Here is a 20,671-nt window from a genome sequence, read left to right on the forward strand (position 1 = left end):
CTGTGGTGCTAAAATAAAAACCAGAAGAAGAAACTCTCTTCTTCTTCTTCTTCTGCTTTTCCACATTTAGGGGGAATGTTTGTTTTGATTCGACACGTTTTAACTTTTAATTGCTATATCTATCTCTGAGAATGTTTCACATTAAATGTATCCGGGTTTTATCTTCCCTCCGGGCGGCACGCAGCCTCCTGTCAGAGCGACATTTCTCTTTTAAAGGTGTTACATATCCTCAGCTCTGCATGTCAACATGCCTTCACAGGGACACTTTGCACAGGGATATGAACATTGCAGGTCTCGTAAAACGCACCAATGAGGTATTTTTATCGAGGGGTTGTTCAACAAGCCAAGTTAAACATAACTGCTGGAATTGTAAGCAACTTCTTGACAGAACTCCTTCATTTTTTTGCGATTCGTGCAAAACAATCCAACCCCCTGAGGAGGGGACGTCCTTTTTCAAGATCATGGACTGGTCGGTGTCATTTAAATCATTGTGTCCTTCTGTTTCTATCCCTATAAATCCGTAAGCAACTTTATTTTTATTTTTTTTTTATAGTGATTATACATTCACACTGGACACACAAAAGCTCCAGACGAGATACTTGCAGCTTCAGCGGACTCTGCATCCTGACAACTTCAGCCAGAGATCTGAGGTAGGTGGATGATCTTCAAGCTCTGAGTGAAACGGTTCATGAGTCAGAGAGGAGCTTTTCTATCTGTTAGTCACGCAGCTGTGGCTCAGAGCAGCTCTCCTCATCCTTTGTGACTGGAGGTTTTTATTGCACCAATGAATGTGAAATAGATTAGCCAATAACTAATATTAAATACCTTAAGTTGCACAATCCCATCAATAAATAATGTTAAATATTTACATGGTAATATTAAAGAAAATGTAATAAATACCTTAATAAATATTAAATAAAATGATTATATGATAAAATAAACGTGTCAAGCATTTATTGCAGATATCTTCAACAGGGGGTCTTAAAAGTTTTTTTTTTATATTCCTCAATGCAATTTTTTCCACTGATTGAAATGTCTTGGAATACACATTAACATGAATTCAAAATATTGTAGTGATCAGATAAATGGAGGCAGAAGATGTCTTTCAGTCATCAATGCACACATTCAGCAACACACAGGAGCTCTTTCAAGCTGGGTACCGTTTAATTCACAACACCTGTCCCATCAACAAGAAATCAGAATCAGAAGTACTTTGATAATCCCAGGGAGAAATTACTTTCATTACATGACTCCATATTATATAATGGAGTGACTAAAGGACCAGTTTGATATAACACAATTTCATACAATATATATAAAATTAGGGGTCCCCCGGAAAACGTTGAAGACCCCTGATTTATTGGTTACAAATAAAACAAGGAATATAAATAGTAAACCTTTGTTTTACTTACTTCATTATTTCTTAAAAACAGTTTATATAAGCATGTCGTTATTTGTTTAATGGTTTGATATTTCTTGTGCTGCAGTCTGTCATAAAACAATTTAAAGTTCAATCATAACTACATAAACCTAGTGTGGGAGGAGATTACCTCGGAAATGGAGAGCAAAGCTTTTGACCGTGAACAGAGGTCAGATGATGCCGTGTCAAAACAATTCAGTCTTTCTATGATGTCATCAACCACTGGCAATATGAATAGGCACTAACCGTGCAAGGCTGGACATTTTTATTTGCATAGCACAGTTTAGTAGCAAGAAAATTCGTGTGGCGTGCATAGACAAAAGAGGGTAGACCTGAGGGATATTGGCAGTTGAGACGTTGACAAAATTCAATTATTTATTTTGATGCTTTGCTTTTAGGTGATTAGGTGACGGACGCTCACAATGAGCTTTGTTCAGCTGGGGGTTTCTTCCTGTTAAAAGGGAGTTTTTCCTCTCCACTGTCGCCACAAGCATGCTTGGTTGGAGGGATTGCTTTCACGTCAATGAGTCGATGCAATCAGCTGGTTTTCCTTCGATAGAAAACTTTTAATCAATTTGACTGTATAATCTGGTTGAACTGTCTCTGTGAAATGAGTTGAGATGGGCTGCTCAGTGGAGCAGTGTGTAGCACTGCTGCCTTGCATCAAGAAGTTTCCGGGTTTCGATTCCCAGCCTGGGGTCTTTCTGCATGAAGTTTGCCTTTTCCCCCTGAGCATGCGTGGGTTCTCTCCCGGTACTCCGGCTTCCTCCCACAGTCTAAAAACATGACTGTTAGGCCTGTTTGTCTCTGTGTTGCCCTGCAATTGACTGGTGACCTGTCCAGGGTGGACCCCCGCCTCTCACCCCTAGACAGCTGGAAATTGGCACTAGCACCCCTCGCGACCCCGGTTGAGATAAGCGTGATGGAAAACAGATGGATGGAAGTGTGTTGAGATGTCATGTGTTGTGAATTGGCTCTATACAGATAAACTGAATTGAATTGAATATACTGACAGGAGTATTTTGAAACAGGGCTGGGTGATATTGCTGAGAAATAAAATCTCAGAATTTTTAAAATTTTTTGTCATCTTGGACGATTACAATTTATTCGATATTAATCAAATATTTAGGAAACTATAAACATATTGTAAAAAAAGTAAACTTAAGTATTCATAAAATAAAACACAAATGTTCACCCAACAATAATTGTAATGATTTTTTATCAGTAAAAAATGTACACCTATATATTCAGTACAAGTGCAAGAAAAAAAGAGCTTTAATTGCTGAAATATGCAATTTATCGAACAGTCAATAACTTGTATTTATCTTCTGTGAAGTAGGTGATTTTTAAACAGCAGCTGTTGAAAGCCCAGTTCACATCAATATAATGCACAGTTAAACTCATGTATGGTGAAGAGATCGACTGGACCAAAGGTCTGTAGTAGTTGCAAAAAAACAAAGCAGAGTCCAATTTACCACAGAGCGCTTGTCCTGTTTCATTGTACAGTTGTGGTAGTGCAACCTCTGCAAATTATTTGCGATTCGGCGGGTCACGTTTTGGATCACACACTTTTAGCATGTGAAGGAAGCCAGGCTTCTCTACAGTGTAAAATGGGCACCATGTCCATCACTATATGAACAGCTACAGCGTCGGTCATCTGCTTCCGCCACACACTATACTTGTCGGTCGGCACCGCTTTAGAAATGAGGCGGCCAAGGTTTGTGGTCTTTTCTTGTCGTGGTCATGTTTGTCTTTGCCCAATGTACTCCTAAAGCTGTGAGCACTGCTCCCATTCTGTGGGGTGCCTTTGCCAGAGATGCTGAAACAAGTTAGTTGCGCTGCTAGCTTGCTTTTGATAGCATTTTGACAAACCTTGCACACCACTGTAGTCCGCTCCACATCGGCCTTGTCAAAGCTGAGCCACTTCAAAATAATCGACGAAACACAACCCAACTCTTCAGATTGAGCAGCGGCTATGGCGTGAGTAAACAGTGCAGCAGGCTATTGGGCGGAAGGAGGAAAGAGGTGGGGGAAGCAATAGCGCAAGTAAAAAAATGCAGAAGAAGAGACTTCCTCGATTTTACAATTTTCAAATCGTGGGCTTTTAACAACATTAATCAATCGAATTAATTTGATTGATTAATGTTGTTAATCCATCGAACTGCACTGCGGTTCCTCCGTCCTTCCCCAGTTTGACTACCTTGGAGCTCGAAAGAGAGCATGCTCGATAATATTTAATTCAAAGGAGCAAAACGTGTGGTAATGAACACTTGATTTAATATGACATCATTAAAGCTCATCATCAGCATCAATCACACATGTTTCTTCCCAAACATTTTCTTTTCGTTGTTCTCAGAAAGGTGCAAGTATCCGGGTCAATCCCCACAGCCTCCCCTCTGGGTTCCTGAGCAAAACCCTTGAACTCACACTGCTCCCCAGGCGCCTCATAATGACAGCCCACTGCTACCCAAGGGGATGAGTTAAATAGAGAGGTAGATTTCTCCAAGTGCTATTGACTTTGGATTTGGATCTCCTGGATGAGCACGCAGTGACAATAGACATCTGCTTTCTTTGAGTCGTTTAAAACAATTGGGGTTGAGCGATTTTTCTGAAAATCTAAATTGTGACTATTTTTTACTAATACTACGAATATTGCAAATGCGAATTACAAAGTTGGACTAACAATTACATTAGAATTGGAGAGTAGAAAAGGAATAAAGCAGAATGATGAAAAAGGGTCCTTATATCCTCCTGCAGTCTAAGTCTATAGCAGCATAACTATGGAGAGATCTCATGATAACTTGAGCCACTCTATTTTTTAGTACTAGTTTTAAGCCTGTTTTTTATTTTTATTTTTTTACATGTTTTTATTGTTTCTAATGGCAGCTACCACTATGCACTAAACATTCTTTAGTCCATGACAAATTTTCCCCCAGGGGACAATAAAATCTGTTCTATTCTATTATACAGTATTCTCCCAGTAGCACTGAGCTGCATTTTCCATATTATGAACTGCATGGTAGCTCAGCTCCAATCTCATAGGCTATTCCTATTTAGTAGTTCTGTCTACTGGCTTTGGATGATTAGGCTTATTGGCAAAATAAATACCTGATGTGCTGCTATACAGGACTCTAAAAGTAACCACATAGAATAAATGCATAATTAAGTAAAGGCTAGTTATATAAAAAAAAAACATTAAAAAATATTACATTTAGATATAGATTTTCATGTAAAAAGTTCCAAAACATGACATGAAAGCAAATCATAAACAAGAGAAGAATGAGCTCCACCGAATTTTACTTTATTTTATCCCTTTTGTTAGAACTGCTGTTAAGAGTAACTCTGTGGATATAGCTGGCTCACTTGAATAATTTAGGGGGCAAAATATTGGCTCACATTATTCAAAAGAGCTGTAAAAGCTGGAAGGTCTGCTTGGTCAAGTGAAGAACAGAGACTGGGCAGGAAAAGACAGTATTATTAAAACTAGAGCATATCCACTGCTTAAAAGACTCTTCTAAGAAAAGAGGTTTCTCTTCTGAGAAGGGTTTAAGCTCAAGTGGGCATCATTTGAAAAGGGCACGATTTGAAGCTATACTATCAGGAAGAACCACAAAACAAAGCTCACATCTGTTTAAATGATTTGCAGAAGTGTAGGCATAAACATTGTAAGGTTTTAAGCAGTGTGGTTATATGTTAAAAAACTACACCTACCTTTAAGCTTTTTAAATTTTTTCACGTTACAGACAGTACAGTTCACTTTTTATATTTAGCGCCAATTCATAAGAGATGTCAATGCATTTTACAAAAAACGACTCTTCAATTTAAATACAGAAATGCATCTTTTCATTCCAATCCAATCATACAGACTGGTTAGTCGGTGACTCACATTCAGCTATGTTCCTAGTTATTAAAAATGCTGTTCACTTTAATAATCAAATCAATGAACAACTTTCCACTTAAAAAAAACTTTCTGCTTTCTAAAACAGGCAGTAGACTCAAAACCTGTATGTATATTTCATAATACAGGTAAAAAAAAAACTACAAGCCAGGCAAGGTAAGCATTCATCCAAGAAGCAACCAAAAGACAAATGGCCTGGTAGCTTCACAGGAGCTACAGAGATGAACACTTTAGGTGGGAGAAACCATTAATATCCAGTGAGTAGACAGCCTCTCCACAAAGCTGTCCTTTATTAAAGCATGGAAAGACGAACTTATCTCTATGGTTAAACTCAGTCAACTTCTCTAGCTCCTTCTGGCAATCAAAATAATCCCTTAAACCTTGAGATTCCAGCTTAACTACATACATTCCAAATTGATTTTAGTTGTTAGTTTATTAATCAAGCTATTTGACTATGCATTATAATTAAAAACACAAATGATTGCAGTAATTCAAATTTCAGCATTCACTCTTTTAGAATGAGCATGTAGCACCTTCATTGAATCGTTGACTTTGCAGCAATCCTTCTTAACAAACATGCATGTTGCAACAGTGGAGAGTAAAGCTCCTCTCTAACAGAATGAAACCTCCCATAAAGCCAATACTAAGCTCTATGTAAATGGTTATCTGCCACCAACTAAACAAAGTGGGTGTTACGAGAAGAATGCAAGTCTAGGGCTGCAACTAATTCTTGTTTTGGAAATCGATTAATCTGTTGAATATTATTTTTAATTCATCGATTAATAATCAGATAACCAAAGATTCCCTAAAGAAGATTTTTTAGGAAATTAAACCTTGTGAAACTAAAACTTTCCTCTTCAGGAGTTCCGGATAGAACATACCGGCAGACAAAAACATTTTTCTATTCTTAAATCTCAAATATTTATATGTTTTCTCACAATTTTGGTATAATTACCGCTCTAAGTGCGTTGCTCTGTCAGCTAAAGGCATGTTTTAGTGTCTCTATACTCAAGTTATCAATTAATTGATTACTAAATTAGTTGACAATTATTGTAATAATCGATTTATCCGATTAGTTGTTTCAGCCCTATGCCAATCACTCACAAAAAAACAGACATGTACTGAACCTGGAGTAATTTCACTTACCATCTTGGACGACAGCTTGTTATAGGTTGTTAAAAGGCTTGAAACAAAGGACTTTCCTGCAGACAACATACTACCAGAGTCACAGTTAAGACAGTATAACACATTAGAAAGGTGCAATTGAAAGTATATAGCAAAACTTGCGAATTTCAAGCCAGATGAGTACTGCATCTATCCTTAAATTTAGATACTTTGCGAGAAAGGGCAATAAAACAAAATGATCCTGGATGAAGAAAGTGTGGAGAAAGAAACCAGCAAAAGACTTAAAGCCATAGGTGGTTCTACCTGGTACTGACTAAGAGCAACTGAAAATAGACTTTTTCTTCCTAAAAAAAACAATTCATAGATTAAAATGCGTAATTTTCCTTTGATGTCACAATTGCAACCTATTTTGTGTTGGTCTATCACAGAAAAACCTACTTAAAATACAGTCAAGATTCTCTATAGACCTACTTCTTTGCTGCTACAACTTAATCTAAGGTGTGATTGCTTAACACTTGCCCTAATTTCATATTTTGTTAGAGCTTATATAATAAAATTTTGGTAACAAGTTAAAAAGAATAACTTGTTGCCTAGTTTATCATTATTCGTATTTAGCAGAAAATGTTCCATTAGGATTTAGAAAAAGGTTTGTGCAGCCAAACAGGAGCCCTGATTAAATTGGAAAGGGATTATTAAATCTTGCATTATCATTTGATCTTTGCTTAACACTTGTATGCAATTATTAATAGGCAACAACAAAGAAAAGAGGCTACTTTCTTCATTAGATGAAAGAAAATTATTCTTTCCTGTTGTTTAAAGGTTATCTAGAACATTGAAAGCGTCTTATAGGAGCAAACTAATTATCTAGTGCAGTTTCCAAACTGATAACAGAATCTGTCTCTTATTACCATCCCTTGAGAACATGTTCAGCACAAATCCATTGCCTTTAGCATAGCTGAGGTCAGGACGCGCAAGTGAGAGGTTCAAGAAGCAAACCCAGGCAACCCCTTGACCCAGCAACACTCTCTTTCTCCCCATGTGGGATCGCTAACTGAATTCCAGACCAGAAAGGGATATATAGTGCAGTGCTCGGTCTACCCCCAGGGTCTCCTACTGGTGAGACGTGCCTTGGTAACCTTCAATAGAAGGAGTTCAGTAGGCCTCCTAATCAGATTCCTCTCTGGCTGCTTTCAATGCAAAGGTGCATCACCTGTATATCGTCGCACATACTAATTCCTCCGGCTGCTTTTATAGACTTATAACAGATAGGAGATTTATACCCCTTAATCTGTTGACCCACATGTGGTCTCTTAGAATCCCATTGCTATCAGACTATTGATTAGTTTGCCAAAATAAACACAGATCTTTCAGCCTTTTACAACTTGATCTACCTTTATTCCAGACTAAAAAGAGCAACATATGGCTTTATTGTTTAAAGTTAGCAACATGTTGACTAGTATTAAAGTCTTTACAAGCCAACGGGTCATGATTGCCTAAAGAATGAGAAAATTTAAGATATTCAACATGTGTGACAACAACGTTGCTTTACATGTCAATTATTCCCTTTATTAGTCATTATGGTGCTGTCCTGCTGTGGATGGCATCTTCTTTACTGAAGCATTTGCCATATGTGGAGGATTAGATTGGATGCACAACTGTTTCATAGCTGACATCTGCTCCTAACATTGTAGCTTTGTAAAACCATGGGAGCCATGTTTTTCTTTTCTTGTCAGAGGTTTTTTTGATTATAATTAAATATTTCTGCCTGTATTAGGCTGATAGCACAGCGTAGTTGTTTAGTGTTGTTTTGCTCATTTTATATGAAATGTATAATTTATCTCATGTGCGTGCTGCCACTTTTACAGAAATATTTAATATACGGACTCAGAAAATCAATTATGTCTAGAATAGTTATTAATTCTGGTTGTAGAAAGGCTCTCCCTGATGTCTACTGTTTTGGATTATTAAGTCACAAATAAGTGTGCATAATAAATCTGTTTTGCAGTGCATTAGAAACAGGCAGACAAAATAGACACCTGTTTTTTTTACACACTTTTAGGGTTTTTTAAATAAAGAATGAAGTAAATTTAGCAAGAATCTTGTCATCATCTTTTACACTGTCTACAAACTATTAAATACTCCTTGCACAAAAATTTGGAACTATCAAATAAAACTCTTTTATTGTAGTTACAGCCAATTTAACACTTGTCATCAGCCTTTAAAAATGCGTGACAACTTTTTGTTTCTGAAAAAAATATTCTTTTGTATAATATAAAAGTCACACCTTTTTAATTGAATAAAACAAACCCCCTTGTTCAGAGATTGTAACACATGTCTAAGGACATCCAACAATTCTTAGAAATGTAAATATAACCGAATCATCCTTTTAGACTCTGCTTTCATTTTTATTTAGAGCAAGAACTATTCATTTATTTTTCTATGGCTTTCCGTTTCCCAAAGGTTTAAACAAGTTGTGACTCAGCCATTCATTTCTCATCATTACACAATGTCACTGCCATGGTTATTTGTCTTTTCTTATCAACAGTGAAACCAGACTCTTCCAGAAAATTTGACTTTTCTGTCAGGCCACAGAATATTACCCTAAAATTCCTAGAAATCAATCTTTATGGGTTTCTAGGAAATGTTAAACTGGCCTTTGTTTTATCTGAGGTTTGGTTTTTCCTTTTAATTGTTTCATAGATGTGATTTTTGGTCCAGTCTCTTTCTTATTGTTAAACCATAACCATCAACCTTAAAGCAACACTTTTTATCTATTAGCCACAAGCAGCTCTAGACATTTAATATCCAGGTTTGGGGCTCCTGAAAAAAAATGGTCAACACTGCAATGCCATAAAATGAAACGGTCCTAAATTTTATAATCTGATGGCAAACCACTTTGTCCCAGCAGATTTCAAAACTCCTGGAGTTACTATAAAGAGGCGACGTTCACTTCTCTAGATGAAATCCTAAATCACAGAACCAGAAATATATCTGATCATACACGTACCATATAACTTTTAGGTCTGGTGTTTAAGGGGAGCTTAGACTGCCATAAAGTGTCTCTTTGGGTAACATGACTCATTCAGTGCTCGTTAACCCTCTGAAGTTACATAGGCGAGTTTTTAAGAATGACAGCCCGACAGAGCATCCATTTGCACCAAGTGCTGTATATTGACTTGAACAAATCATTTGACCTCTCTCAAATGAAGCTAATAAATTTGTTAAAAGTTACTGTATTGATTTAACTGAAGCAAGTGAGGCCTGCAGTGCTTAAGGTGTGGGTCTTGCTTCTTTTGTGATTTCTGTGTTGTCTCCATTTGTATAGAGGGGCACTGCCTGAATTTCATTCCTGCCCAGAAACTTTTGTAATGGCTTTGTAACCATTTCCAGACTGGGATACATAAATATTGCTTAATATTAAATATTCTAGCTGACTTGATGTTGTCAGACATCTTACATTGCACTGATTTGTTGGTTCTTTAGTTCTGGTAGTAATCAGGTCTGGCTGTGGGTCGCGAAACTGAACATAAATAGTAGTTATTTACAGGGTGTCAAATCTTTTAATCAGTTAATCTTCATTTAGGTTGTCTCTGTCTGATATTAATGTTTGGTAGAAGATCTGAAACATTTAAGCAGTACTGTTCACAACATTGTATGTTAAAAATTTGAAGAATTGGTGACGTTGCAATAAAAAATTTTTTTTTTTCAAAAGCCATGGGAATCTAGCTGGAATGCATACATGTAATAACATGTAAATGGATATATGGCCAAATACAACCAGAAATGGGTCCCCATTCAAAAACACATACTACTTAAAGAAGTATGTGTAAAGAAGTACAATATGATTTTTTTTCTCAGGTAACTAACTGGATGTGCTAGTAAATGTAAGGCTCCCTAATGATATGCATATCTCTTACTTTGGAATATTGAAATTAGAATGTGATTAAAATTTTGCTCACAACACAAGCTGGTTCTTTGTGGCCAATCTTCACAATGTCTATTTCTCTACAGGAATCCTTCTGAAAAATGAAATTGTGGTTTTAAATCTTAACCTTAAACTGAAATTTAAGAGGAGAACATAATGTTTTGTTTCAACAGTAAAAATAGTCAATGTTTATTATTGCATAAAGCTGAACTAGGAACCAGCAGAATGTGTGGAGGCATATTGAAAATGTCTAAAACAATCTAGCCAATATTATCTTAATTCTGTTTTATTTATCACCTCCTCCTGTAATTCTTTATTAACCAGGCATCCTCCTGCCTCAGGGGTCTTAAACACAGAGAAAGAAGCTCATTACTTAAATAAGGTGACAAGGTAGCCACCCACTCCATTGGTTGTTCTTACCGAAATAGCTTTACACGACAAGCCCATGGGCCAGAGAGTGAGACTATTGATTTTCACTAGAGCTGACAGACCTGATAGCTGCAAAATGTACTTAGATCTGCCAAGCATTTCCTTGGTATTTTCCTCCCTGCCTCATTTCAATTTTCATGTCAAACTCACACTTACATTCCCTGCAAAGCCCCAAAACTGCAAGGCTACAAGAAAAAAAAAGATATTGTGTGGCATGCACCTAATTGTCAATATCACCAAGGATCCGGTGTTTGACAGTGGTGGAGATGAGGACGACAAGGCGTGAAGTAGCTCTGAATTTATTCCCTCTGAAGGGTGCAATGTTCTTTTTTTTTTCTATAGTGAGTGTTAGCTTGTTTCAAATGAAAGGCACATTGTTCTTAATGTAGAATTCTTACATTTTAATGATTAAATATGGAGTAAATGTTAATTACTTGTACCGAAATTAATCTTTTGCAGAAAGAACAGGAGTATTCAGAGAGTCAGTCTGCCCTGGTGAGCAAAGCATACAAGACTTTGCTGAAGCCTTTGACTCGAGGTCTTTACATGGTGAGTGTTATTGTCCATTTTGCGAATGGAAGCCCTGCTGAACTGATTGCTTGTTTACTGCAATTCTACAGCCATGAGTTTTCTTTAGAAGAGCGGTATGTTTGATGGACTCCATTTGTATGTTTCAGCTGGAGCTTGAGGGGATGCATCTAAAGGAGGGAACTGACTCTGTGGCTGAGTCACACTTCCTAATGGAGTTGATGGAGATCAATGAAGCCCTCGATGATGCCCAGAGTCCAGAAGAAGTCAATAAGATCGGCCAAGACACCAAAGGTATAGGCTTGGTTTAAGGTATTCTTGAATTCGTGACTGTTAGAATAAGCAAGACAGAGCTCCTAAAGAAATAAAAAAAAAAGTGAAACTTTTACCTATATGTCCATCAGATATGGATTTGTTTTGAAATTTTATCATATTTTCTTGCTAATGAGGTCCCCCAAAGCTTGATAGGAGATGATGCTGATGATGACTAAGAATTTAAGTTTAGCAACACTCAGTTTTATAATACTTTTCTGTACACATCAAAAACCGTGTACAGCAGGGGGATCTGACTCCAGTCTTCAAGCCTGAAGTCAGAGCACCTTGCAGGTTGTAGATGCCCCACCTGAACTAATCCAACGGACTCCTCAGCATGCTATCAACTCCTGCAGGGCCCTGATAATGAACCATCATTTGAATTTGGGTTATTGAACCAGAGGAAGATATAAAAGATGAAAGACACCAGCCCTTAAGGATCGACTGTGGACACCATTGATGTGCAGCACTCTCACACAGTTCAGGAATGTCTGAAATTTGGTTCAAGGGTTTCCCAAGTTTTGGAAAGAATTAGTTTTGCAGAGAAATAAAATGGAGTTATTTGGATTAACAAACATTTTATTCCTGATCCCATGGATTCCTTCCTTCCTTCCTTCCTTCCTTCCTTCCTTCCTTCCTTCCTTCCTTCCTTCCTTCCTTCCTTCCTTCCTTCCTTCCTTCCTTCCTTCCTTCCTTCCTTCCTTCCTTCCTTCCTTCCTTCCTTCCTTCCTTCCTTCATAGAAGTATCAGCTATAAATCCAAAGTGGAAGATTTGAATACTTTTTATGAATTCAAATTCAACGAATATAAACCAACCACTCTGGAAATGTGTCATTTTTAAATGATGAGTATTTTAGAACCTTTAACTTTTTAATAGCCTGCTAAGACTGTAGGATTAACAAAAAACAGCACATGCTTGTTTTTCTAGTCGTCATTCTCTCGCTTGGTTATGCTGGTTGTTTGATCCACATGCGGTTGCACTTAATCAAAGATTGCTGACGTCACCTCTGACCAGGGATCAACGTTATTGTGCGGTTTTCATTTCTAAACTTTTCTAATCTGTGTCCTGAGAGCTTCAATTATGTGTTAAGTATTACTATGCAGCCCCTATAAAGAGCCTTTCCAAACATAGCAGCTTCTAGCTTCAGAAACATCAAGTGAGTGCCAAAAGACAGCCCACATACCAGTTGGTCATATCTCACAGTGTTACATCCTGCTTCTTTTTATATTCTGAATAAAATGGCATGACTTGGGAATCATATGAAAATTATATATAGTCTGGACTCGAGAGTGTCCTACAGAAACGTGCTTTTAATGCTGTGATACTTTTATAGTCAACATTCATGCTGGGCTAGGACATTTAACAGATGCATTAAATATTGAAACAATGATCAGCTGATTTAATTATGAAATAATAGTTTATTGGAGTATATAGACCCAAAATAACTGCTCTATGCTGTTCTACTAGATAAAATCCCAATGGAACAGGTTGCAATTTGTGGTTTTAACATATGAAAACCTGGAAAGGTATTTTAAATACTCTTCGATTATTTTGGCATCAAGTCATTACAAATAAAGTATACTAAGTTTGAATTTAACATATTTAATAATCTGCATATTTAAAAAGTTAGCTTGGTGTACATGCTGCCCCGCCAAGCTTTAAGCTGTGCAGCAAATACACAGAAATTATCATCAATAAAAGCATTTACGGTTTCTCTGTGCAGCAGTGAGCGAACGGCACGCCAGAAAAATGGCATGCCGTTCTTCTTTTGCCAGATGCCGCAGCAAGACTGTAGTAAATATTCTGAAATCACATCTTTCCAACAGGAAACTAAACGATTACAGCATCAGGATTTTCAAAATAGTTTACGAAAGACCTTCTATATTAAGGTTTTACTAGTATATTTTACATATTTGTATGTATATTATCAACTGAACATACTAGATGAATTACTGGGCTATATTACCCTAGATAATCAAAACCTTATGATTGAACATTAAATGAACAAACTTTGGTTCTGTGCACTCAATCATTGTAGAATATATCTCCTAAAATATTTGGATTCCTAAAAATGAAAAGTGAAGAAGTTTTAACCGTTTCTAAATCCATGGAAGGAGATTATTTCTAATCTGACTTCGGCATTGATCACAGGCTTTTATTCCGCAATCTGCGCATGCTCCTTGGAGCTCCTGTGGGCTTTGCACCATAGTGGAGCGGACATATTATACATTTGGGGGACCGAGAAGTTTGCAGTGCAGCGGAGCGAATCTGGACAATGTGTAAATCTGTAAGCCAAGTACTGGCCATAAATTGAGGGTTAACAAGCTGCCTGTCTTTGATTTTTCCAAACATGGTTGTTTACTTTGAATAAAGCAGGGAGACTTGTGAGCTGTTGAGTGTGGAGGAACGAAAAGCAACAGACTGAATATGCCTCGTCTTATTAGCACACACAGAATTGCAGCTCTGTCTTCTTCTCCCCTGCAGGGAAACTCGCAGACTTGACGGAGCAGATAGATGCTGCCCTTCACAAAGGTATTATAATCAGATCCCTCTGTAAAAACATTGTGTATTCTTCCCACTTGAACCGTTTGTTTGCTTTTAAGCTATGCAGAATAGCTTTTCCTATTTGCTAAGTCAGTCATTGATTAAGCTTTCTGTTGAAACTTTGCCTTTCTTCTTTGAACAGGAGAGCTTCACACTGCAAAAGACCTGCTTACACAAATGAAATACTATGCAAACATCGAAGAAAAGGTCAAAGAAAAACTCTCTGATTTTATGTAATGTTTCTCTCTTTTTACATTTGTAGGCACTTTTAAAGCTTTGTATTAAGTTGCACACATGCATAAAAAGTCTGTTATTTGATGTTTCAACTTGTAAAATAAAACAGGTTATAAATACATTTGATTAAGCCAAATTTTTCTGCAGTCACTTTTTAGCTCAAAACAATATAAATATGGCTTTAATTAGATGCATATATTATCTCCCTATAATTCCAATAAATTTACTAGCCTAATAATATCCACTTGTGCCTAATGTGTCATCAAATGAGACAGGGATCTATAATTTGTGCTGATTTAAATGCTGCTCTGTGTTTATATGATTATCCTGCCTATCAGTTCAGCATTTCATCATGTGTGAGACACACACAGATGCAGACATAAAGCCCCTGCTTAGTTCCTATAGATACCTTTAGGGGGAGACATAGCACCTTGACAACCATCCTGCAGGAAAGCATCACATGTGGCACTAACAGAATATGAGAACTAACTAGAGGGAGGTCCGTAATTGAGCTAGACAAGGTCTTGAATTATTAATGGATGGCTTCATATGTAGCATTAATGCTATGATAATCAGGAGAACCCTGCTGAATGAAGATTACTCAATGAGCCCAAACATCTGTGGTCTCTATAATTTCAAACTCATATACTGAAGTGCATTTATCCTTTACATTAATAGTCCCTGCATATTGATAGATGCATCAAAACAGAAATCCATCCACTCTGTCAGTTCGTTTTCTTGTTACTTTTTCAACACCGGGGAGAAGAAATAACGTCATAATACCCAATTACCTGCAAATTTAAGCTTAAATCACATCAGGACCTTTGATCCGAGAATCTCCTTTGAAATATGACAAGTCTGTCATGTTCTGACAGCTTGGAGCTAACCTTTGGATTGCATGGCATATTATTTGAGGCACATCCAAACATAAGCATTATTCTATGGTTAAAGGTTTTGCCCTGATGCTGCTTAACATAGCTATAAACTCATCCTGACTGTCTGTTTATAATGTTCAAAACAACATTGTCACATTTCTGACTCTGATGTTTCTTTTTTTTAATTATTGAGAAGTGGTACCCCTAATATACTTGGATAGGCAGTGAATTAAATGGGGCTTCTCCTACCGCAAGGAGACGAAAAGATCCATTCATTATTCATGTCTTAATCGGAAGGCATCTTCAGTGGCTTTAAATTAATGAGAAAATGTGATCGAACAACAGCAAGGCCACTGCTGTCTCCCACACCTCTTTGAAATTGAGTTTGAAAGAGACGAAATGGAGAAAAACTCACTAGAGCTGAGCTGTGAAATTGACTTGGATGTGAAGTCTTGGCAATAGAACTCGGTACATGTGATCATCTTGCTTCTGGAATGACTAAGGTCAACATAAGGCACAATAACAAAATACAAGTGCTTCTGTAGAATTTGCCGTCACAATGGGCAGTTTTGGTTCACCAGTTTCAAATAGCAAATAAGGATATCAAATTGAAAAAAGTTTTTGTAGTTTTAAGTAATTATTTTTCATCTTAAAAAGTACTAGAGCTGAACGAAAACATGAATAAGAAGCATTTTTTTTAATAGCAGATTCCTAATATCCATCTTATAAATACTTTGTCATATTGTCTTTGGATTCCTATTGTTCTCAGTCACTTATTCTTCATGTTTTCTATCATGTCAAGGAATAGAGACTGACCCCCAAAACAAAATGGATTATTTTTTGATAAGAATCTGACACAAAAAAAAAACCCATTGTATGGTAGCGATAAGAGCATGTTGAAGTTGAAGTGAAAGGGGTCACTCACTCGGGGTGCTCAGCAACTTCTCCTGATAGTCTGACCAAGATAGATCAAGGTTATATTTAACCGGACGTACACCAACAAAGAAGCGGTGATAACTTCGCTGCTATTACCTAGGAAGAGAAAAACGGTGGAAAACCTAAAACACATCTACTTTGGGGACAAATGCAACCTAAAATGTACGAATAACATAACATTTCAGGTCAGGTCAGTTATAAAATATTACATAATTTTTGATGCATACTTCAAATTAAATCAGATTTGTTGCCACTTTGTTTTTTAAAAAAACGAATAAAGACACATGAATGCAAGTGGTTTGTTTTGGCTAAATGCTTTGGATGTTTTAAAAGAATATTTAAAAGGTAGAATTTAATTCCAGTTGTAAAATTTCATGGCAAAACCCACCAAATGTAGTATTTGTAATTGACCAGATATTAAGAGTTCACTAAGCCATGTGCTCTAATATGGCTGTCAGGATGTTTAAAAAATGAAAAGTTCCACAACATCCCAGACCCTGTATACACTGAATATAAAAGTTCTGCATTTATTTGAATTATTCCCCCTGAGACTCAATCTCCCATTATAAAAAGAGACCTATTTGCGCCTGTTGAGTTTAAAAACTGTACAAGTTAATTTGAGAAGCACCATAAAAAGTATTTTCTGCACCCAAGAGATAAACAATCACAGGGTTGAATGAGGACGGTGACAAGAGGATGAAAAGTGGCCATAATTACAAACTTAATTCTTAAATACAAATTCTACTATGACAGATTATGGTGGTTTGTAAATGATGTTGACCTACATATGCATTTTGTGCTTTATTTGAGGCGAGATATTACATTATTTGTTAAGCATTAACTGGCTTAACACTGGCTCTAAAGGCTGCAATTATTCCTCTACTTTTACCTCCTGTCACATGTTTTCTGCCACTTATTCCTATGATTATATGCTATCACTTTTTTTGCTAGAGAAATGCAAGGCCTGTGGACTTCTTCACCAAGGTGTAGGATAGTGCATTTATAGTAACATATATGCATATATATTTATATATTGCTCCTTGCAGCACAAATCAAGCAACTGCTAAAGAATGGGACCCACTCCGAATGGCAGGCCTAGGGCTTGACAGTGAAGAAAATGAAAGACCGCCAGAAGGGGACAACTCTTAATCAGCCCCTTCACAACATGAAAGCTCCTGTCCAGTATCATAGTGGCAAAGATAAGTGGGCACATGGATTGACACATGACAGAGGCGCAAAAAGGCAGTGGTGAAAACATTGGAGAAGCTAAAAGACCAGCTCCGCTCAACAGAAAAGAGGGGATTGCACCCTCAAAAGGAGGAATAGCAGGTATAGAGGAGAGTTATAGGTACCTCAGAATACCACAGGCAAATGGCCACAAGGAAAGCAGCAACAGCCTGTGACGATTAGGGCAAGTTCTAAGAAGTCAGCTCAATAAAGAGAACAAGGTCTTGGCCCCCAGCAGCTATGCCTCACTGCTAATCAGATACCTTGATGGGGTAATAAGTTTGCCAAAAGAGGAAATGCTGGCCACTGGTATTAAAACATGAAAGATACTCACCATGCATGGTAAATTTGACTCATAATCAGTATCCACAGACTATACAATAAGTACAAAGAGGAGGGAGAGACCTAGTGAGCATCAGTCACCATTAAAGATAAAACAACCACTCTCCAAGATTCAGGCAGCTTCCTCCAGTGAATGAAGCGCATTTAGTAAATGTGTCAGACATTGGAAGCTGGAAGATAAGGAACTAATGTACTTCTTATGGATAACTGAAGTGGCTATGATCAAATCCTACAAATGGCTAGAGAGGTCGGGACTGAAAGACAAAAAAACTTGAGCACTAGAGCATTCAAGATCCCTGGTGCAGGTTATGTAAAGAGGCCCCAGAAACAATCCACCATCTCACAGTTGGGTGTAAGACACTGGCAGTGAAGGAGTATTCACCATACACCCACCCCATATTCAGGGGGTGGGTGTAGTGTAGGGAAACATCTGTGTAAAATACAAACTGAAGACCCTATGTCAAAAAGTGATGGAGATTGACAGATTATATCCTGTGAGATACAAAAAGACAAAATGGTAATCTCCAACCAATTGGACATAGGCAGCAAAGGACAGTTGTGTAAATCAATGTGGCTATCCAAAGAGATGAAGACATCAGGAAAAAAGAACCTGAGAAATAAGGGACTTGAGGAGGAACCAGAAAGAACCTGGAGGGTGTGCTCGTGATCATCAGAGTGCTCTACTCAGGCAGTAACCCCTACGCTGGAGAAGTGGCTCCAACAGATACCTGGAGAAACATCAGAGATCTCAGTCCAGAAGAGGGTGATGCTAAGAAAAGCTAAGATACTGTAAAGAACCCTAAGGCTCCCAGACCTTGGTTTTATTATAAGGTAACTAATATCTAATCAGCTTTCTCACTGATTAATGATGGGTGTCATAACACCTCTTTTTATTGATTAAACAGTATAAATAAAATAAACTGGCAATACGATTACAAAAAGGTTGTGTTGACTGCATTGATTTGACATGTGGTCAATATTTTCTTTAGGGCTGTTAAGGGGAAATGGTGATGATGAAGGGTAAATCTCTCATGATTTCTAAGTGATATTATTAGATTTCTTCATTGCTTAATGTTTTGAAGAATTTCTGCTGTTTACTTGGCAGGGTTCAGGTGTAAAAAAATAGAACAAAAACAGTTAAACTGCCTCACAGAACACAACATAACCAGGAAAATAAACCTCATTAGCACTGTAGTCTGAGCTACTGAGCCCGAATAAGCAGTACAGCCTTCATCGTTGCCCGGGGCAGGACCTGCTACCGTGGTAACTCAGCAGGCTGGTTTGACAGACAGATGTAAATTGAACAGGACTTCTTTACACACTACAGCTGTTGGAGAAAAGCATGCCACTTTACCAAGGCTCCAAAGTTTACACATTAGGCTTCACTGCACAAGGTGTTGCTAGGATTTGCACATTTCATGAGACAAGTCAGAATGCCTTCACATTCACATTTGGTTTGTTTTTTTAAAGGATCAGGGTCTTCCACAAAATATACAATATTATACACCTATCACAAATAATTTAATAAAGATATTTATTCTGAAAACACTTCAGGGCTAGACACATATTCATTATCTTCGATTTTGGACATGTGTATCTGAAAATGACAGTGCTTCAATATGACCAGAACCGCTTTTCGAACCGACCAATATTTTAATCTTTGACAAAAATCATGTGTTCAATGATGCTCAAATGAGAATAGACTGAACTTCTTAAAGATGGAATAAAAAACCTCCCCTTTGGGATAAATAACTAAAGGAGATAAGCGAAGCTAATAAGGGCGAAGCTGTGTCATCACAAAAGTGTTTCCCAGCCACTGCAGTCTGAGGATAGGGGCAGCAGTACCTAACTTTGAAAGCAGTCTTGATGTAGAAAGGATTTAATATCATCCATATCAGAAGATTAAACTATCCCTTTATAATGTGGATTTAATTTGCATATAGGCGTGCCTTGTTTTATATGCAAAGTACATTGCAGTGCAGTTTTTGTAGTAATCTGGAGAAGTCTTAATATAATGTCTGAGACTGCTGTTTTCTCTGGATTTCCTTTAACATTTCCATTATAACAGCATCCTTCCAGCAGAATATCAACAACAATAAGTTTTGGGTTTTTTTGTATTATTTTTTCCCCCCACTTGTTTATAAAGAAGTTCCATCCACAGGGACAGAAATCTAGCCACCAACCAGCATAATAATGTAAATGCAAATGCATCTTGTACATCTGCTTACACAATTTTCTCTTATAGCAAACACAGGCATATTTTTAGGATTACCACCATAAATAAAAAGTACCAGCTCCTGAAGCACTGCTATAGCTGGTTTTTTTTTTTTTTTTTTCCATAAAAAGAGGTTAAAAATGTTCAATGATTTTATTATGGATTACACGATATTTTGCTTCATGTTATATTTGTTTTTTCTTGAAATTCAGATCATGGAACTCTGCGTATAATAATTTTGGTTTTACTATTTTTTTCTGTTTATTTCTATACCTTTTAATAGATAAAGCACCAAAACAGCAAGGTCATCAAGTGTTTAGCACACTATCTTCCACGGATGATGATGAGACAACTTTCAGAAGTGGTAATCAGTAGCTTACACTATACTTTCACTGTGTTCTACAGATCAGTTCATTCTGACTTCAGCAGGTCCATTTGCCTTGTGGACATTTTTCAGCAGTGAAGTTGGAAAATTTAACTTTCAGTTACCAAGAAAAGTCAGCATTTTTGAAGACATTTGTAGTTCAAAGCTTGCCAGATGCCTCTGCTTAACCTTGTGACACACCATGGAGTTTTGATTGATTAAAAACATGCTTTCATGCATGCTTAGCTGTTTTGTTTATCTCATACAGCAGACTATGGAAGCAAGCAAGAATATTC

The 20,671-nt window shown here is 37.2% G+C and overlaps 1 protein-coding gene across 1 annotated transcript; it reads left to right on the forward strand.

Annotated features, from left to right (window-relative positions):
* Window positions 1-51: 51 nt before the first annotated feature.
* Window positions 52-14,535, forward strand: hscb (HscB mitochondrial iron-sulfur cluster cochaperone). The gene is made up of 6 exons (XM_038300452.1): window positions 52-469; window positions 554-650; window positions 11,257-11,346; window positions 11,475-11,619; window positions 14,123-14,170; window positions 14,325-14,535. Exons 1-6 carry the CDS (start codon window positions 132-134, stop codon window positions 14,417-14,419), a joined length of 813 nt encoding a protein of 270 aa, XP_038156380.1. The 5' UTR covers window positions 52-131; the 3' UTR covers window positions 14,420-14,535.
* The last annotated feature ends 6,136 nt before the right edge of the window (window positions 14,536-20,671 follow it).

This window comes from Cyprinodon tularosa, unplaced genomic scaffold (genome assembly GCF_016077235.1).
Source record: "Cyprinodon tularosa strain WSP-4 unplaced genomic scaffold, ASM1607723v1 ctg112, whole genome shotgun sequence".
Classification (NCBI taxonomy): domain Eukaryota; kingdom Metazoa; phylum Chordata; class Actinopteri; order Cyprinodontiformes; family Cyprinodontidae; genus Cyprinodon; species Cyprinodon tularosa.